This window comes from Anomalospiza imberbis, chromosome 11 (assembly GCF_031753505.1).
Source record: "Anomalospiza imberbis isolate Cuckoo-Finch-1a 21T00152 chromosome 11, ASM3175350v1, whole genome shotgun sequence".
In the NCBI taxonomy this organism is placed as follows: domain Eukaryota; kingdom Metazoa; phylum Chordata; class Aves; order Passeriformes; family Viduidae; genus Anomalospiza; species Anomalospiza imberbis.
This window is the reverse complement of record NC_089691.1, coordinates 3,725,706-3,744,043: the sequence shown is the minus strand read 5'-3', so window position 1 is coordinate 3,744,043 and position 18,338 is coordinate 3,725,706. Positions and strand designations below refer to the sequence as shown.

The window sequence follows — 18,338 nt, the reverse complement described above, 5'->3', positions numbered from 1 at the left end:
CCACATTTAGGCTGCTTTAATCAAATTCTTTTTCATTCCCTGTGGGTATGCAAACACTTGGAAAGTGCTCTAAGGATTGATTTTAGCATCATATACAAAACCTACCAAAAAACCACATAAATTTTAGTAGACCAGCATGTGCAGTTATGTATTTGTACTTACTTGCCAGCATAGCATCAATAACAATGGAAAAAAGTTCCTTAAATTAAAAGCCCAAAACAGCCCATAAAGAAAAATTTCTCCTGTCCCCTGGTGAGGATTAGACCTGCAACTTTGAAATGTGATAGAATGTGGTTTATTTTTATAAAATGAATTTCCTGAAGAGGAAAACTATAATGCCATGTTTAAAAACCTGATGAATTCTTCTTGTAGAAAAGAACAGTTCAGTGGGAAGGGACTGACAGCCATCAACTAGTCCAAGTGTAACTCTTCTACATCAGTGTTAGCTTTTTAAACAGTCTGTATTTGATATTCATGGTGGAGTTCTCTAGAATTCATAGCACTCAGCTTTCCCCAAGTCATGCACTGATGTGAAGAGATTTTAAATTAGATTTTCCTGAATAATCTAACCAGATAATTTCATCATACTCCTTTATCATATAGACATTTCTCTAGCACTGAAATATTCAGGAGACAGCCTGTATTTTGTATCTTTGGTTCTGGCAAGGACAGTGTAACCTCTATAAAAATAGATTTATGAAATAACAAATGTGAACATCAGATTCAAAATATTCCTAAATCCCTGGCTGGGGTCGGATAGTACAAAGTAATAAGATCCATTACACAAAGTTCCTTTCTTATTTTGCAACTTAAACCAGCAGTTATTTTTCTGGTGACATGAGCTGTTACAACGATTGAAATAATCTGATAGTGTAATTTGAGTGGTTGTAGAATATGTATCAATAAAAGCCACTGCTGTGGGAGCAGTGCACTGCTGAAAATCCAGCTCCTTGTATTCCTCAGCAGTGCTGGTGGGGGAAGTTTGGGATGAGTTTGGGATGATTTGCTCCTGTTGAAGTGAATAATTAACTGTGAATTATTAACTGTGCCCTGCAGTTAATAACTCCTTTTGTGTCATCTGCTTAAGCTTTGTTTCACAGCACAGCTCTCCTGTCTGGTTCTTCTCCATTTGTGGAGTCAGATTATTCTTATATCCTCAGAGGAGTTTTAAAGGAAGAGAGGGCTCCCCATTAATACTTCATTCATTTTTTTAATGAGATAAAATGTTGTATTTCTATCTCAAGACTACCTGGACTAGAAATAAGAAAAATCCCTCTTTCCACGGTTACAAAACACCATTTTCTCTCCCTGTCAGTCCCAACGGAGTGTGAGGAACCAAATTAGAGCTGCTAGAGAGAAGTAAGGCACTTGGATATGAATGATATCACACAGATTATTGAACAGAATCTTTAATATTGCACATGCACATACCAAGCAGCTTGGAGTGAAGTGAGCAAATGTGCACAGAGAAATACCAGTGCATTTCTGTGCCAGCCAGCTGCAAACAGCATGGAGGCCAAGTGAATGGAAATATTAAAAATATAATAAATTATTACAACATATATTAATTTAAAATTAATAAAATATAAAAACATTATCTATCTCTGATAAACACACAGTATTCTGATAAATGCTCTGCTTGCCCCCAGATCTCAGCCTGTGTTGAGAACCTCTGGACCAACACTCCTACAAATGATGTTTTTCAATTATGTGGGGAAAGATTTGCTGTGCCAGCATGTCAGAAACACTAAGCCTAGCTTTTCAGATTAGATTTTGCTGTAGGCATGACAGGCTGAAAAGGCTCCTTGCAGTATTGGTGTGGCTGTCTCTCACACAAAGGCTGACATCTCCATTGAATGGCCCGTGCTGGTTCCCAGCCCAGCAGGAGCTCCTGGGCTCTGAAAGGAGATTAAATAAGTGATTGCACACTGGACAATAGGCATCCGCCAGGACACGGCCAGAAAGAGAAAGCCTGACCTAAAGGCAGGGACTTGTGCAGGGTTTTGTCACACCAGATTTGGGCTGGGCTCTTCAGCCATCTAATCCTGTATCCTACCCACTATGTCCCACAAGGAGAAGCTTGTGAGGGGTGTGCAAGAAATCCGTGAGAGCTTGCTAACGGGGAAGTTTGGGCTAAAGCTGGGAGTCAGAGATTTTCCCAAATTTGAGCTAATATTTATCACTGTAGCTCAGAAATTCTCCTTGCTAGAGGAACAGTGAATCCATTTTAAATCCTGCTAATCTCCAGCTATCAGTGGTATTTGTGCACCTGAATGAAAGGGGGGTGTTACAGAAGAATGAAACAGCATCTCTAAGCTTGGAGGTCATCTTAAAGGTGATTGTAAGAGCGGTACCTGATGTGGGTAATAGCTGCCTTCTTCTGTGGATTAAAATCACTTTTTAGAAGGGGAAATTGATGTGAAGGGACAACATCTAAAGCTGTGGTCAGGAGTGTGAGTCAGGGCTCAGCTCAGAGCATGGGACCTCTGAGATTACAGATGTGAGGTGAGCTTTGTTCTCAGAGCTGTGACCTTGGACTCCTGCAGATGAAGCCAAGGTGATGTCAGAAACCCAAACTCTTATTTTGACAATATATGTGTATTAAAGGCTCAAAGACAATACTTAGAGATACAATTCCCCTGCTCTTCATGGATCTGGTGCATCCTTAGTCCTCCCCTGGCCTTTCACTGCAGTATTTCAGTAATTCGCATGGTGACTCAGGTGGAGTCATCTTTCTATTTAATACCTGCTAAGTGGTTCTTTGTTTTTGTTTTTTTGTTTTTTTGTTTTTTTAATTATTTCTTAATTGCTTGTTTAATCTGTGTAACATTTCCTCAAGCTCAGCACTGTGCAGGAAGGTGCTCCAAGCTTGTGGGACCCACTGGGTAAGAATCATTTTGTTTTCTGTCTTCTTTGAACCTGCTTCTGCTTTCATGAGCTGAGTCACAGTTCCTGTGCTGAGAGACTGAACAATTCTCCCCTCTTCATCCTCTGGATGATAATTTTATACACCCATTTCACATCTCTCCAAAGCTATCTCTTCCACATCTGCAAGTAGCTAATATAATTTCCATGCCCTTTTTTCACACTTGTTGCCTTTTCTAGGCCTCTTCCAGTTTAATTGGTTTCAGTGGAAGGATCATGAATTTCCTTGTTCTGATACAGGTGTTCTGTGAATGTGCATAATTATTTTCTTTGTATTGTTCTCTGTTCCCTTTGTAATAAATTTTAGTATTTTATTTGCTTTCCTCCCTGCAGCTTAATAACTGAACAGATATATTCCTGGAGTTATAAAGCTCAAAGATATAATTCTTCAGCAGCTGTAATAAACTCTGAGTTCATTACTGTGTCTGTTTCACTGAAGCTGAAAGTGTTGTCTGGGGTTGGTTTTGTTTTTTAGCCCCCAAAATGAATCTGATTTCATTTATTTGGTACTTGCCACCATCCCATCACTCAGTCTCCTAGGATCATTCCGCAATTCTTCACAGTTGATCCTCATTTTTCAAACCTTGACTAACTGAGCAATTTAAAAATCTTTATTTCCAGTATTATGTCACCTGAAAAATCAAATGCTAATCACAATATTGTAGCTTTCCTTACTATGTGATATAAAGCAGATTTCTCCAACTAAAATACAGAAATCTCCAAACTAAACACGTTTCCAGACTACCAGATGTGGTTGAAATTAGGATAAAGCCAAAGTTAGGTATCCACCTCCCTCTCAGTGGATATTCTGATCTGAATCCAAGCTTTGTGATTGAAATGCACTTTTAGTGGAGACATTAATCAAATTACTGAGCTGGAACTTCACTGCTTTTAGTTGCGGAGATTGGTTCAGACTCATCTCTGAATGATAGTCTCTTCTGTAGGGTTTAATGAGAGAGAAGCAATCTGAAATATCCTGGGGTTTAACATCAGACAGGGTGCAGCTTTTGAAGCACAAATTAATCTTCTAAAATATAAAATCTAGAATGCATTTACAATGCATTTCATCCACTAAGTACATTACCAGTGTGTGCAGATGAATTTGTTTAATCAAGGAAGGAGGGGAAGCCCTTTAAATTTAAGGATACACAATCTAAGCCAAATAAGCTTTTTTACACCTGTTTTATAGCACTCACCTCTGACCTGGCACTTTATATGTTATATTCTGGGCCAGATCATGGGTTTACAGTTTCACTTATGAAGTAATGGAAAAAATAAAGTATTTTTGTAAAGCTTGGCATGGCAGCACATGTTCCCAGAGTCCTGGGAGCACTTTTATCACTGAAAAGTTGCCTCATTTGAAGCTTGGTTAAAATGCAAACCAAAATCCAAAAGCATTGGTTTGCTTAACTTCAGCAAAAAAAATAAGCCCCTGAAAGTGAACTCGGGTCTCTGCATGTTGAGCTGATGGATGGTTCATAAACCTGCCTTTAAAAACAATGCAGTGCCTGGTTTTCTACCTGTACTTCAGCAGCTCTCCTAGCCCACATTCATCTTGCCCATTGTGAGCTGTTACAACACAGAACTCAATTCAAATTAGCCATTTAAATTTTATTTAGAGCCTTTCTGCAGGCTGCCTGAGGAGGTTCAGGTGCCCATGACAAGGACAACCCGGAGCACAGGTGACATGCACACCTGGCTGGTGGTGCTCTCCACGCAGGAGCCTCCCCTCCCGGCAGGATGAGGGCTGGAAAAGGGGGATTTCTCTGCCCACCTTGCCGTGCAGGCAGCAGCCTGTGCCCCATGAAATGGAGGAGCCCAGAGATGAACTGTGCTGCCTGCCCTGCCCATCCCCACTTGTGGGAATCAGAAAAACAGAAACTCCCACAGACACGGGAGGGTTTGATCTGCAGCCCTGGAAGAAGCTCGGACTGATGTAAAAATACAATACACAGACATTCAGCAGAAAAATCATAAACTTGTGTTTCTATGGTTGTAAGTAAGAATATGCCTTAAGAAAGTGAGAGACTGCCCTGAGAAGATGGTGCAGGGTTTACAGTGTAGGGGTGTGGTTGGATGGAGTGAGCCAAGAGTTTAGAAGTTAGAACAGAAGCGTTTGTGTGCAAGTGAGACAGAAGCCATGGGACAAAAGTATCTGCAGTGCAGCAGAGGTAAGTGAAGGTGATGGGTTAGAAAAGCAAAATAAATTCTGTGGCAACTCTCTGTTGGGTTAGAAAGTTCTGTATTGCCCTGTAACAAAGAACTTGTGACTACTGTTGAGCTCGCTCCTCTAAAATCTCCCAGCCTCTGAGACTGATGTTTATCTGAGCTATAAATCGTTCTTAGCTTGAAAATAGTCCGACCCCTTCACACCTAATGGTGGCAATGACACCCATTGCCCGCGTGTGCTCCTGCAGCTCCATCCCTCACCCCACGCTTTGATTTCAACTCCAGTTCCCGGGTCAGAAAAAGGCTGGGAGGGAGGATGAAAGAAGGAGATGCTCTGACAGCTCCTTTCTCATGGTAATGAGCAGAGCTGCTCCTTCTCGCCCCTCTGCTCCCCTTTTCTTTCTTTAGAGAAGGAAGAATCCAGCTCTGCCTTCCAGGCAGTGAGCAGACAAACTGGAGGGCTCAGGGTGGTTTGTGGGCTCTGCCCATGGAGTCATTGCTCTGTTTAGGGGTTATTTGCTGCTTGTTTCCTTGATATAGTGACAGGTAAATGTAGATTAATAGAATTAAAGGCTTGGCTCGAGGACATGAGGTAGCAAAGCATCAATTACTTCCTGGCGATTTCTGCTCTGTGAGTCATGTTCCCTGAGGAAACAGAGCTCCATTAATTTAGCTGCTCCATGGGAACCTGCCACAGGAAAGCTCCCTCTGCTTGGAAGGGGAAGCAGCAAATGCTGCCTTTCCAGCATTAAAAATTTTCTGTTCTAAAAACAACATCATTTGATACAGAGGTACTTTGAATTATAAACAAGGACTATAAGCAAGCACTGGAAATTAAGCAGAGCCATGTACATTCATTAATGGAAACACAGACCTTTCAGACTAAGGACCAGCTTCTCTCACAACTTTTGCTTATAACAGTTTGAATATTTTCCCTTATTTTTTTGGTTTGGTTGGACTAGAAATCTAAGGAAAAAATATTTTGCAACTAAGGAAACTACCTCTTCAACATGAAACCAAAGTGAAGTAGTTAACCAAGGTCACCCTAACTAGGAGAAAATACTTGTTTGATGCAAGATATTGCTGCTTGCAGAAACAAGGCCTTAGCTGGTAAGGCTGGAGAACTGCAATTTAAGCATAAATGACTTTGAATACTTCAAAACAAGTGTCAAGTCTTAGGGATTGACAGTTCCTCAATTTTATAAACAGTACAGGTCTAACTCTAAAGGTCTTAGATCCTTAATTATGGGGTTTTGATGTGAAATTAAAGCTTAGATCGTTTATATCCTGCATAGTATTTACCTCAAAAGCTTTATACTTATTTAATTTTCAAGTTTCCTATTTTTAAATGCATTTGAAGCATCCTTTGGAAACTGTAAATCATGATAAACAAAAACTCCCAAACCAAAAAGAGCAAAGCAGGCAGGGAACAAGGGGAGAGGGAGGAAAGCAGCAACGTGTAAAATAAAAAGGACAGCACAGGAATAAACCTGGTGTGTAATTCTGCTGTAGAGACATTAATCACAGCTTTTCTGAGAGATCCCAACCCCTGGCTACACTGAAAGGTCTTTTGTTCAAAGTCAGTGCATTTACCCAGGAATATCCTGCCAGTGGTGAGAATATGTCACAGCTGGGAAGCTTCTGAAAAACCTGTCACATCTCAGCCAGGGCTCCAGAAGCACAGACACAGTTTTGCTGACAAAATAAACAGACAACATCCTTATTCTTGGTTTTCTTATTCTTTTTTCCCTGCTAAAGGAGTAGTCCCTGGGGAATATGGACAGCACTGGAAATTAAGCAGAGCCATGTACATTCATTAATGGAAACACAGACCTTTCAGACTAAGGACCAGCTTCTCTCATAACTTTTGCTTATAACAGTTTGAATATATCCCTTTTTTTTTTTTTTTTGTTTGGTTGAATTAGAAATCTGAGGAAAAAATATTTTGCAGCTAAGAAAACTATCTCTTCAATGAGTGAAGTATTTAATTTTATTTATTTTTTGTATTTTAAAGTGGTACTTTGAAATTTGATTTATTAATGTCATTCAGATAGTGACAGGGGGGCTCATGGGTGACAAAAGAGTGGTGCCCCACAAACTACAGGTGTACCCTTGTTGGAAATGCCATCCTTGCCTGTTTGCTGGCACAGAAATGGGTAGCAAAACCTCCTCTTCTGCAATTTTCACAAGCATTGGCTTTGCTCTGACTGCTCCTATTTCTGCCTTGTGTAATTTTATGCCTAGCAGTGCCCCTTAGATCGACCAGCTCCAGAAGAGTGAAAATGCTGTACTTAGAGCTTGGCTTATACTTGTCAAAGCTGTGCTTTAAACTTGGCTGACCTCAGTCTGTGCAGCCCCAGATGCTTTGATGCTGTGTGAGCTCACACCAAGGACGTGTGATGGGGTCAAGCACAGGGAGTAAAAGCAGAGCAGATGTGCAGGGAGTACCAGATTTTTCAGTGGTGTGATTAATGGGACACCATGAACTCTCCCTGAAACGTTCTGCTGTGAGCAGAGGCTCTGCACAAAACAAAGCACAGGGCCTGATTTTGATTCTGGAGATTTATTGAAAGGTTTGAGGTCTTTCCACTGAAATCTGACTCCCACCACTGTGCTCCTGAAAGGGGCGATGGGTGCTGTGATGGCAATTAGCACTCCAGGCTCAGGCAGCCTTCAGGGAATATTCTTCTCCTCAAACAAGGAGGGACTGCAACCCACAGTCAGTCACAGCTTCTACACCTTATTTTTCAAGTGGTTTAGGAACGATGCTGTGAAGTTGCTCCATAGAAGTAACTTCCTAATGCTCAAAGATTACATTTGGCATTTATTGGCCAACCATTTCTTTTTTTATAAAGTACATTCCTCTGTGGAATAGTGCACAGAACACAGGCAAATCCTAGATTACAGATACCTGCAAAAATGGTCGAGCTTCAGCCCATGCTTTATGTTTTCAGTCTCTGACACTGAGCTTCAACTTTGTGATCCCTTAAGGCCACACATACCTATTCATTTTTATCAGAATTTGCCAAATTTTCAGATGGGTACTATGAAAAGCTATAAAAATGTACAAAAATTCTTTTTTCAGAGACCAAGAATGGTCTCTGAGCTAAAGCCAGTCTACTGATGCATTTTACAACTTTCAGGTTGCTTGACTTGAGCACACAGATTAGGTTTCACATCTGGAATTGTGAAAATATCATAGAATTAGAGAGTGCTTTGGGTTGGAAGAGACAGTAAAGTTGTCTTTCGATCTTTAGGTGGTCTTAAAGATCCCCTGCCATAGGAGAGGTGGAATTAGGTATACCTAATATCTCTTTATATATCTCTTTTCTGTAATAAAGGACTGAAACAGATCCACTGACCAGCTCCTTCTCCCCACCACAACCTCAGTCTTTGAATTTCCAGTCTCAGGACACGAATCTGTAAGACCAGATCCATTTAACCCAAGTTTTATTTATAGTGCAGGATATCCTTTTCTAGTTTTCTGGCTTTTTTTTTTTTTTTCTGTTTTTTTCACTTTCCTTAGGACGTGACTGCAGTTTTCCTTGGGTTTTGTCATGGGCTGCAGTTCTGAATAGCTGAGGTTCAGATTCCCAGCCAAGTCCAGGGAAACGTGCTGAGTACCACAAAGAGGATAACCCCAGCCAGGCATGAGAGAGGCAAATATCTGTCTGGATTTTAATCATGCTGCTAAGCAGGCAGATGACACACTGACAAAGTTGAAAGGATACCCAGGAGGATGAAGGGAAGGGGACAGCACAGCAAACATGGGCAGTGATTCAGCAGGAGTCCCAAACAGAACAAATATTTGCAGGGCTGCTGAGTAACTCCTTGTGTCACTGGAGTGCAGGAGTTGCCTGCACTGTATTTCCTCACGTCAGTGACATTTATTAGCTCAGCCCCAGCCTCCTGGGAGTCCAGGCAGGTTTAAATGCTGCTTGACAGGCTACCCCTAGGTGCCTCTGCTCTGGCAGTGTGCTGAGGAACACGAAGGCATTTACAGGGTGGCTGAGGGCTGGTAAGGATCCAGGACCACGTCTGGTGTTGGTTCTTGCTGTAACCCCAAACCGGTGACTCTGGACTGGGAGCTCTGCTTTCTGAGAGTCACAGCCTCTCATGGGGACTCCAGTGTTTGGGTTTGAAAGGGGAAGGGAAGTTTTTTCTTTCAAATGATGATTGTGTGTGAAATGAGTCTTTTTTTTTTTTTTTGGAGGGAGATAAGACAAGACTGGGTAATCTGTTGATCACCCAGAAATCTGGTGCTGTAAGGGAGTCGAGTGCTGGGCGGGGCTGTACAAAGTCAGGGCAGGCAGATGAAGGAGGGATATGCACAGCTGTCACCAAGCTGCTGCCTGAACTTCCAGGCACTAATTCAGGGAAGAAATGCCGCAGAAACAATGACTGCTCATCCCCTCGGCAAAAATGAATCCCTGTGGTGTAGGAGGGGTTAGCACAATCCAAATCATGCACAGAGGGGCGGGGGAGGCAGCTGTGAAAGGCAGCTGGGTACAGGGTGACAGAACCAGCCCTGCCCTGGGCTGTGGTTTTGTCCCTGTGCTGCAGCGGGGCTGGCAGGGCACTTCCACCCCTCCATCCCCAGGAAGGGATCAGCTGGGGGACAGCTCCAGCAGGGCCAGACAACGGAGCCAGGAGGGGACAGGCGGGGTGTCCCTGTGTGCGGCACTGCCACTGAGCCACCACCGAGTCACTCCCACAAAGCAAACATAGCCAGGCAGATAAAAGGAGGATTTAGGGAAAAGCCTCCCCAGAATAAACACTGTAAACAAGAACCCAGCATGGAAAAAGGCAGGGAAGTGGCTACACTTCCAGTGTTGCACACTGGGGGTAAATGTTGCAGTTCCTTTGGGATAAATGAATTATGTGACTGGATTTGAAGTCAAGGTTTTGCTACTATAGAAAGCTTTGAAAGACTCTTACATTTGAAATAAAAGTGGCCCTTCCACAGAAAGAGATGCTATACATTTTCTACACTGCCAAATTAATCTATTTAAACGGCTCTGCACAGTTTTCTTCACCATAAATAACAATACCTTCCATTATTCCCTCCTGTGAAATCAAAATGCTGCTTTAAAGTGTTCCCAATGAGAGTAATCTGGTTTGCTTACTTAGCTTATGATTCTTCTATGACTAGAGACCCACAAGTAGTCTAAGCTTCATGTGATGGGACTATATTCACCTGCTACAGCTAACTTCTTCCAAAACTTGAAGCTCTGTGCTTTTTGGCAGACTTCTCTGTAATACAAAACTTCTTACACTCTTTAGTAGAAAAGGGTATCAGCAATTGCCAAAGTTAGAAAATAAAATGAGATTACATCAGCTCATCCAAAAGAATCTGAGCGTTTTCACAGATGAGGCTCTGCAAATTTAACATTTCATTTCACTCACTGATCTCAGTTCCCTGAGTGCCATCAGCCCCTGCTCCTGTCAAGGATTTCTTTCTCACCTGCATGTCTGTTCAGCACATGCACACCCACAGCCTCTTCTCAAATTTTGTGCCACCTGGAACAAATTGCCAAGATGCCCCTCATCTCACAACAGCAAAGAGTTGGTATTGAGGACAACAGTCAAGCAAAAATTGTCCAGATTTTCTTTATTGTCTAATTTTTAAAGTAGAAGAACAGTTCTAGGCTGCCTAAATATAAACCACTATCATTCTGACTGGAAATAACCTACTATAGACACCTTCTATTGTGTATGAATGTTTTCTTCCTAGAGCTTTTTTCCCCTACACTTAATGGAGCTGATCCTGTATGGAATATTTCCATATTTTCCTCCTGTTCTTGGATTATTGATTTGGACTTGTTCGGTCCATCCTGCTATGTTTTACAGAGTGAATGATAACCTGAGAAATTATTGAAAAGATCAGGACACTGCCTCCTGAAAGAGAAGAAAAACTGAACTGCTTCCACGATAAAATAACCTAAAGCACAACTTTTTAGACAAATTGACACTGATGAAATAAATAAATGGAGAAAATTATGCTAGAGGCTTCAGTCATCATATTTACAGGAAAATATGAGAGGCTGAAACTAACTTCTCTGCATTCCATGCCAAAAGGATTCCTACTCATTAACACATGGAAATGCTGATGGATAATTAAGTAATTTGGGAGACAGACCATGCATATGGGAAGCATTTTTGGTATTTTATGACCTCCTTCACTGACCTATGTAATTACTGTGCTGCTGACTAATGCAGCAACATAAACCTTCTATCAACATCTCTATTATGAAGTTTATTTCAATTCTAAATGACGTCTCTTTTTATTTCTTACACTGGGATCAAAAACATCATTGTTAAATTGATCTATTCCTTCCAGGGTTTTTAAAGAGAAAAAGAATATGGACACTTCATTAAGTGTAATCAATTTCTAAGCTACCTACAATGTAGTATAGAAAACAGAGCCAACTCATATTTGGCAAGAACAATTCATGTCAAACCAATCCAATTTCCTTTTCTGACAGGGCAAATGGCTCAAAGGGTGAAAGAAGCAGTAGACGTGACATTTTTTACTGTAGTAATGTTTTAATGTAAGCTATTTTTATAAACAATACTTAGAAATCATAGGATTCTATTAGAATACAGGGATGGTGTCACCTTGTGCTGCAGCAGAACTTAGTGGGGGGAAAAAAAGGGAGATTAGGGAATAGTGGTTAATGATTTGTCCTCTGGGAATAGCTCCCTGGGCATTGCATAAAAATGGGACTTGCCTGACTTCCTAAACTCTCCTGTCATCAGGCACTGGCAATTGCACACTTTTTATACAATACCAGTGGTCAGTATACAATTTCTTGTGATGCCTTTTTCCTCTGAAATGAATTGAACTCAAGCTTTTCAGGAAGGAATTTATTGAAATTTACCCTTAAAGTTGAGCTGACTCACTAAATTGACAGGGATTAAAAAATAAAAGCTGAAAGATAGTCCAGACAGAAACATGATACATTGATCAGAGTAGGAAGAGCAGGATGGGCACCTGAAGAAAAGAACTATGAACTATTTGGTCAACTAGTCTGGTTTAGGAACCCAATGATGTGACAGGGCCAGTTCAAACCCTGGCACAGGAACCTGTGCACTCAGAAGAAGTTTATGTTTAAGTCATACAGATTTGCAGGAATGAAATCAGGAATATGAAAAATGAAATATGAAATCAGGAATAGGTGATTGTAATTACACACTCCAATTTAGGACAATGTTTAATCACTTTCAGGTACTTAAACACTTTCTTGATTAAATGCAAACTGTTGTTTCCTGCTTTAAGGATTATAAATTAAGGTCATGATTGGGATTTCAGACCTAAATGATAGCAAGCAGGTCTCAGATGAAGGTCTAGGAGAGAGACTTAGATGCTAAAAGAGCTTTGAAAATCTAAGCCTAAAAGAAGAAAGCATTTCCTTTATAAATATGAAACTATAAACAGGAGCAGTGTTTGAAGCTCATAGACTGGACTCATTCTTGAATATGATTCTCTCTGGAAGAAACTGGACTTTAGCTGGAGGAAACCTGTGGCTCACCAACCCATTTAAGGCGAATTCTCAGGAGAGATTATCTGCAATTGTCAATGCTTTCTGCAGAACACCCAAATCCCCCCATTCCTCTCCAGCACTACCTTGCAGCATTAGCTCTTGCCAGATCCAGACCCTGCTCACAAACTCTGTGTGGCACCTGGCAAGGGAGAAAACTGCTCACTGGTGTGGTGACTGAAACCCAGCCAGACTTTAACAGTACAGGTAAGAGCAACTGAAACACAGCCTGACTTAAACCAACAGGACAAGTGACACTCCTGCCAAGTAACAAGACAGAACCCTGTGGGTTCCCAGTTGTCCCTCCCTCTCCACACCTCAGCCAACCCATCTCTTCCCCTCACCAAGCACTCGCAGCAGCTCACCCAAGCCACACCCATGGATGTGAGCTCCTGCACGTCAGGAGAAGGTGATTGTCTCTGAGCAGGAGGTGTTTGGGCTGCCTGAGCACCAGTGTGGGCAAGCAGAGGGAGTGGGACAAGCTGGGACAGCCAAAGCTGTGTGGGGCAGAGCTGCTGCTGAACCCTTTCCCCACCCTAACACACAGCTCTGCACTGCTTATTCACCATTTTCTGCCACTTTGGGCACCTTTGTGCCACTCTGGGAACACGTGGAGTGATGGGATTCCGTGTGTTATGGAATATGAGCACAGGCATGCAAGTCACAATTATCATTATGCGTCTCTAAGTTTAACTGCTTACACCAAGAGCCGTTTCACTGGATGGGGAGGTGCAGATGCTTTGTGCCCAACAGAGAATCTCAAAGGATGGAAGCTGGCCTGGGCCTCTGCTAAATGTGCTACAGGGCTAAAAAAGGGGTGTAGTTCCCAAATGGTCAGTCCAGCACCATTCCTGAGCTTGACACTCACTGTGTCAAGGAACTCACAAGGAACATATAATTTACATTTCTAAACTCACACTCTTTGTTTTGATGTAACCCATAAAGTTCCTGCTCTGCAAGGCCAGTGGACATTGTTTATTGCCTTTAACCTGTTTCAAGGTGATCTTTTTTATCCTTCATTGCACTGTGGAAAAGCAATTCAATAGGACAAGAACTCAAATCGTTGGTGCTCATGCCAAGGAGAACATGCCAGCCTTGACAAGTTGTGTGATCCCTTGCAGCACCAGGAGTTGTGTCATTCATCCCGAGACCCCTGGCAGTCATCTTGAACGTTACATGCCCTCGCAGTGGCTTTTAAATCCTAAAGATGTTTAAAGAAATGCTTCTATTTTCTTTGATCTTCTGCAACCATGCAAGTATTAACATACACAATGCTGACAAAAAGACACTGGATAAAATGGTTATTTTTAGAATTTCCTCACTTCATAAAACAATACAATAGCTATGATGCCACAAATAACTCACTATGAATTCTTCTTATAAGCAAACAGAGGAAGTGTGAGGTTAGGAAGAGGCAAGGACTTCAGAAGATGCAATGTATTAAAGTACTAGGTTTAGTACTGTAAGTAAAAATATATCTATACATACTGGTTTTGCTTTGGGTCAGTGAAAATATAAACTAGATTTTATTCCATAGGTCAGTCTGAAACTTGGGCAGAAATGACTAACACTTAATAACCATCAGTGAGTCCAAGTTCTGTCTGAGATAAAAAGCAACACAAGCAGTGGACTCTTAAATTCATGACCAACTTTCTGACTTCTGGAAGGATTTGTTTATGCTATTACAAAAGTAGGGTTTAGTTGGCTAGTGTTTTTTCTTTGAGATTCCCACTCTGTTATTTTGTGGGTTTAGGAACGTTTCAGCTTCTCTATTACCTATTCTGTCAGTGAAGAAGCAACAAAGTCACAGCAAGTTTCAAACCACTGGCCAGAAGTTGTCGTTGTGTGCTTTTCCCCAATTCCTAGGACAAGTTGAAGAGCTTTTATATGAAATGGAGGGTCAGCCATCTGATTACAGCTGGCATGGGATGGGACCTAAGGACCAGGAAATGCAGTGAAAAAAGTATGTTGGAAATGGTTTCTGAAGGACTGTCAGCAATTTGCTTTGGGGCTTTCTTGAAGCATTACCATGCTGAGTTCTGGTGCTGTGTGTCTGGGGAGTAACTTCAGCTCTCTGGAGATCAGCATCCTGACTTTGGCCTGGAAGACTCCCAGATCCCCTGAAGAATCCCTACCAAGAAAATGGATGAGCAGCTTCTAATTTCCCTCTGGCTAGATTTTACAAGGTGTTTTGGAGACATCTAATAAGACCCAACCAGAGATTCTCAAACTCACTTGTGTCCCAACACTGTGATTTTATAGGCACTTTTTGTCAGACTCCAGCCTACCTGTAGTGCTGCAGTTGTGATTCCAGCTGCTGGATGTATATTTGCAGACGTGGCAACTTGTTAGCTCTCACTTCCAGCTCCTTCACTTTGCCAAGACTGTTCAGGACAGCATGTCTGGCCTCTTCCACCTTCCTCCTCATCTCTGCCTGCTCTCTCTTCAGGTTACGGTTGCAATCTTCCAGGCTGACCAGAGCTTCCTGAGAGCTCTTCAGCTCCTTCTCCAGCTCCTGATTGAACCTGATGGCTTCTTCAATCTGCCCATCCCTGGAGCTCCGCATGATCTCCATTTCCTCCAGGACACTTTGGAGGCACTTGGTCTGGGAGTGCTTCTGTATTAATGGTCTCTTACTCCCTATGAAGCAGGATCCTTCTTCTGTATGGCTGGCATGGCTCTTCCGCAGCCCCACCTGTAATGATCAGGAGCACAAAACAGGGAGAAATTGATGGGTTTAATTAAGACTGAAAGTGGCTGGATTGTGCTTTGCTGGTTTTTTTTTTTAATCACATAGAGTTGATCAGCAACTAAATCTACTTGACCTTTGCCAAATACAGAGACAAGGAAACAATCTCTGGAAAGTAGTTTTTAATACCTAGCTATGCCTTTAATTTTCAAACTACTCACTATCATGTTATTGCACAAGTTTCTGTAGAGCATTAATGTCATCACTATGGTCTGTACTCAGAAGTCAAGTAGTCTGCTGAAAAAGATATCTACAATGAAGTTGTATTCAGAAGAGAGCAGAGAGCAGCTAGAGGTGTTCTGGAGCTCTCCTCTTTGCCATTTTCATTCTTCCTGGGACCTCAGACTGCTGACTTCATGTTTGCTGCTGATTTTCTTTCCCTTTTTTAGATGAAAATGGTAAAAGTGTCTTTGACCTGCCTTGCTGGACATTGTGAAGAGAACAGTCATGTACTGCAAGTGGAAGTGTCACAGGTGGAGCAGGGTTCTGTGAGTGCTGTGTTAGTATCAAATCAGACCTGGTTTGATACTAACCAGATACAAACCAGAGCTGCCAGAAATCGGTCCACGCTGCTGTTCCCTGCCCTGCCTGTTCCACGCTATTTCATGACAGAGTAATTGAACTGCTGTAAAGTGTGTATATGTGCCACTCGAGCCAGTACAGTAGAACCAGCAGAAGCCAGCCCTGGAATTAATGGGGCTCTGCAGAGGAGCCCCAGACTATTCATCAGCCTGCCGGCAGAACTGGCTCCAGCTCTGAACTCTTGTGACCACACTCTGAAGGAAACATCCTTCTAATAATTCTCATAGGCACTTCTGACTGAGACACTGCATGTGCTTGTGCAGGTAAGAATCAAAAAGTTCTTTCTTTCAGGAAAAACCCTACAGTGGTGCACATCCAGCATATGGCAAAAGCACATCCTGCCGGCACGTGCAGTAGAAGAAGCAGCAGCACTGTACACGTGGGTTTGTTAAGCTGAACTCCCCTACACTTTAAACAGAGGGCTCACCACAACTATATTTAATGGTACACCGGTGCCATACATTTCTCCTTAAAGCCTCCCTGTAACTCAACTTTGCTAAAAAAGTTAATGCCGAGGATGAAAGAGCAACTTCGTTCTGTGTGGCAGTGGAGGGGTTATAAACACTGACTTTCCGAGAGCAGCATCTCTCCCGAAGCACTCGGGGCCAGCCGAGCCGCCGCCGGGAGGCCGGTGCAGAAGCCGGCCCGGACTCACCTGCAGCGCCAGGCACCGCGCATCGCTGCTCTGCAGGGCGGCGCGCATGTCCTCCACCAGCTCCCGCAGGCTGCCGTTCTCCTCCTCCAGCTTGGCGATACGGTCCTCGGCCTGCTCCAGCGCCACGATCTCCTCGTAGCACTCTCGGGAGCAGGGCCCCGGCGGCCGCCGCTCGGCGCTGCCCGCGGCTCCGCGGCCGGCGGGGTCGGCACGGCGGCGGCGGCGGCGGCGGGGGCTGCGCAGGCGGATCTGGGTCTCGATGTGCTCGCTCTCCCGGCCCAGCGGCAGCCGCGGCCCCGCGCGGGTGCTGAAGTGGCCGCAGAGACGCGCGTGGAACTGGCGGAAGGTGAGCTCGGCCGAGAGCCCGTCCCACAGCCCCGCGCACTCCTCGGGCTCCGCCGCCTCCTCCAGCCCCAGCACCTGGCACAGCGTGCGGAAGTCCTCGCGGGGGATGCGGCCCGCCCCGGCGCAGTCCAGGTGGTGGAAGATCTCCTGCAGGTACTGGTCCAGGCCGGTGGCCAGCACGACGATCTCGTTCTCCACGCCGCGGTCCAGCCCGTAGTGGTAGGCGAGGGCGCTGACCAGCCACTGCGTGCGCCGGGCCGGCCGCCCGTAGGGGTCCCAGCCCTCAGGCGGCTCCATCGCGCTCGCCCGGCCCGCGGCGCTGCCAGAGCATCCTGAGCGCCCGCCCGGCCCAGCGCTCGGCCCCGGCCCGCGGCGGGGCGGGACGGGCGGGGCGGGGCCGCCGCCGCTCCAGCGCCGCTCGCCGAGCAGAGCCACGGCCGCCTTTGTCCGGCGCGAAAAGGGATTCCGGCAAAGCAGCCAGGTTCCACCCTGCTCCGTTTGTCTACCAAGCCTGCGCCCCAAGTGTGTTTCTCATTTCTTAACTAATTTCTCCCTTCTGCTTTCTCTTTAACACAACCAAGACAATAGCATCGCACAATCCACTGTGACAAGTAAGGCTCGTGAAGGAGTGAGTGCTTCCACTAAATAAAAGACCCGATGTCGTTGAAAGCCGACCTTCTGTTCGCTCAGACCTCCTCACCTCTGTCGACGAGGTGACTTTATGCTGTTGCTGTGTGGCTTTTGAGAGCTCTGGGATAGAGATGAGTAAGCGTTAAACTCGTTCAAAGGAGCTGCCCAAAGCAGTGGCTTTAGTCTCTCTTTGGCTGGGGAGCGGGACCGGCCTTGTTGAACGCAGGCAGCAGCATGAGCAGGGCTCCTCCACCAGCAGGGACGTGCCACGAGCCAGGAGGGGACCGTGGCACCAGAGGGGACCGTGGCACCAGAGGGGACCGTGGCGCCAGCCATGCCCAGCCACCATGAACCGGGTGGCAAAGTCAGGTGCTGCTGTCAGGCTGCATTAACAGCCCAGGCGAGGCATCATCAGGAGCCAGGTTTGGGGACCATCCAAGGAGTCCTGTCAAGAGCAAATCATTTGAATATTCTCTCTAGGACAAAAAAAGAGCAAAGCAAACCAGCTGACATGTGAGGAAAGTGAATTCAAGTTCATTTAAAGCGCTGCTCAATTCAGGATTGGGTTTCTTTTAGGTGAACTGATGCTAATAAATGTTTTCATTCATATGCTGGGGTTTCTCTGCGATCAGACTTCTTTGATGATACATTTCTGACCCCATTTGGTTTTGCTCTTTAAGGCAAGTTGAGAGGCCGAGTAGCTTTCTTGAGCAATGGAGAATTGTTTGTAGCTCAGTTTTTT

At 44.1% G+C, this 18,338-nt stretch overlaps 1 protein-coding gene across 1 annotated transcript in view; it reads right to left on the bottom strand.

Moving 5' to 3' along the window:
* Positions 1-17,353, bottom strand: part of EFCC1 (EF-hand and coiled-coil domain containing 1) — a 35,716-nt gene extending 18,363 nt beyond the window's left edge. Inside the window, exons 1-2 of the mRNA XM_068201476.1 lie at positions 16,622-17,353; positions 14,924-15,330 (exon numbers count right to left, since the gene is read on the bottom strand). Coding sequence (XP_068057577.1) covers positions 14,924-15,330; positions 16,622-17,263 — 1,049 coding nt within the window. The 5' untranslated portion in view covers positions 17,264-17,353. The remainder of the gene's footprint in view (positions 1-14,923; positions 15,331-16,621) is intronic.
* Between the last annotated feature and the right edge of the window lie 985 nt (positions 17,354-18,338).